Raw genomic sequence first — 1999 nt, 5'->3', positions numbered from 1 at the left:
AACTGAACTAGAACTGAACTAGAACTGAACTAGAACTGAACTAGAACTGAACTAGAACTGAACTAGAACTGAACTAGAACTGAACTTGAACTGAACTAGAACTGAGCTTGAACTGAACTTGAAGTGTAATACAACTGAATACCTTTATAAAATGCGCCAATATCTCGGCCCTTTGTTTTGGCTGTTCGCCACTAAGGATCTCCTGAACAATCCAAAAGCTGGTGTGATTAAAACGCTTTGTAAATGCAACAATATTCGGTGTAATAACATGTTTATCTTTTTTGGTCCAAGCACAGCTGGTCAATTCATCCGGTTGTATGGCAGCAAAGATAGGAAAGTCCAAAAGGGTCAATTGATTGGCTAATTCATCGGCGGGTATACGTAAAGCACTTAAAATAGTAGAATCTAATGAAGTCTTGCTAGAAGCATGACCAGGCAAGCTATTGGATTTTAAGGAAGGTGGACCGGAGCTTTACATTAAAAAATACAAATGCATTAAAGAAATATAGAATTCCTATATCGCAGAATAAAACTTACCCCACACCGTAGTAGTTACTGGGTGAATCCGGTGAAGAGGAGAAGGCATTTAGGCAACCAATGGAATTTTTACGTCTCGTTCCTTTTATATTTAAAGATTTACTAATGTTTTGTTTGTGCGGTGATTCCGCTTCAAATTGAAAACTTTGTGTGGATTGTACGCTGTCTTTACGCTGACGCACATATGCTATAGTTGCCGCCCCATTAGCGGTGCCATTAACACTGCCATTGCTGCCGCCGCTAGAGAAACGTTTCGAACTACGTAGACCCGCATAAAATCCACTGAAATTATTTTTATTACCCAACGATATATTATCGTAATGGTCATCATCGTAACGCTGTTTAGAACGCAAGCGTTGATGATGGTGACGTCTACACGATGAGGCCGGCGATTGATTTACCAAAGGACCACTACCCGTTGAAATATCACTCATGGGTGAAGTTTCCCTGGTAACATTCAAGGGACAATCATCTTGTTGACTACCACCACTGCCACTGCCAAATTCAACATAACGTAAATTATCATTTGATAATTCTCTCGATATTTCCGAATAACGCATCATGACCAATATAGTTTCTTTTCAATATGCAGCTTTTGTTCTTGTTGTAATTGGCCCTTTCCATTCCAAAAACATATTTTTAATGTTGACACATTTATTACAGAATACTCTTCACATATTGCTGTTAATCAATTACCAGCTTGTACCCATGTTCTTTTGTAAGATTATTTTTGCTTTGTTTGTAGTATTGCTTTTTTATTCATTCAATATTCATTTACATTTCCGTATCTGAAACGATTTCAAAATGATGTTTGTTTAATAAATAAATTCGTTTATTTCATTTCTTCTAATATCTAGGAATTTAATTTTTCTCATTTTTATTTATTAAAGTTTAAAATATGTAGTTGGTGTTTGCTAAATTAAAAAAAAAAAAAAACATTTTCAATTTAATAAAGGCATTCCAGTATTCTCTATATGTATTCTAATTAGTTTAGTTTGTATGAAAGAAATTATTTGTATTTCGTGTTCATTTGGTATTTAAAAAAAAGCAACGTCATATGATTTTTATCGGCAACATATTATGGCCTCCGTAACCTTCACTAATTACACACTAATTTAAGATCAACCACCAGACACAATTTATCACACACACATTCCAACAAACTTTCATCAAATGTGAGGAGGTTTTTCAAGAGAGAGAACAGATTCCATGGAACAGTGTTTAAAAGTGAGAAAAATTAAAATAAAAATTTTATTTATTATGAACTAGAACTGAACTAGAACTAACCAGAACTGAACCAGAACTAAACAATAACTGAACTAGAACTAAACTAGAACTGAACTAGAACTAAACAATAACTGAACTAGAACTAAACTAGAACTGAACTAGAACTGAACTAGAACTGAACTAGAACTGAACTAGAACTGAACTAGAACTGAACTAGAACTGAACTAGAACTGAA

General features: G+C 34.4%; 1 protein-coding gene across 1 annotated transcript in view; it reads right to left on the bottom strand.

Annotated features, from left to right (window-relative positions):
- Window positions 1-1349, bottom strand: part of LOC111680276 (ras-specific guanine nucleotide-releasing factor RalGPS1-like) — a 5313-nt gene extending 3964 nt beyond the window's left edge. The window contains exons 1-2 of the mRNA XM_046954197.1: window positions 538-1349; window positions 143-470 (exon numbers count right to left, since the gene is read on the bottom strand). Of these exons, the coding sequence (XP_046810153.1) occupies window positions 143-470; window positions 538-1100 (891 nt within the window). The 5' untranslated portion in view covers window positions 1101-1349. The remainder of the gene's footprint in view (window positions 1-142; window positions 471-537) is intronic.
- Window positions 1350-1999: the final 650 nt, after the last annotated feature.

Source organism: Lucilia cuprina, chromosome 6, assembly GCF_022045245.1.
Source record: "Lucilia cuprina isolate Lc7/37 chromosome 6, ASM2204524v1, whole genome shotgun sequence".
In the NCBI taxonomy this organism is placed as follows: Eukaryota; Metazoa; Arthropoda; class Insecta; order Diptera; family Calliphoridae; genus Lucilia; species Lucilia cuprina.
This window is presented reverse-complemented; position numbering and strand designations above follow the sequence as displayed.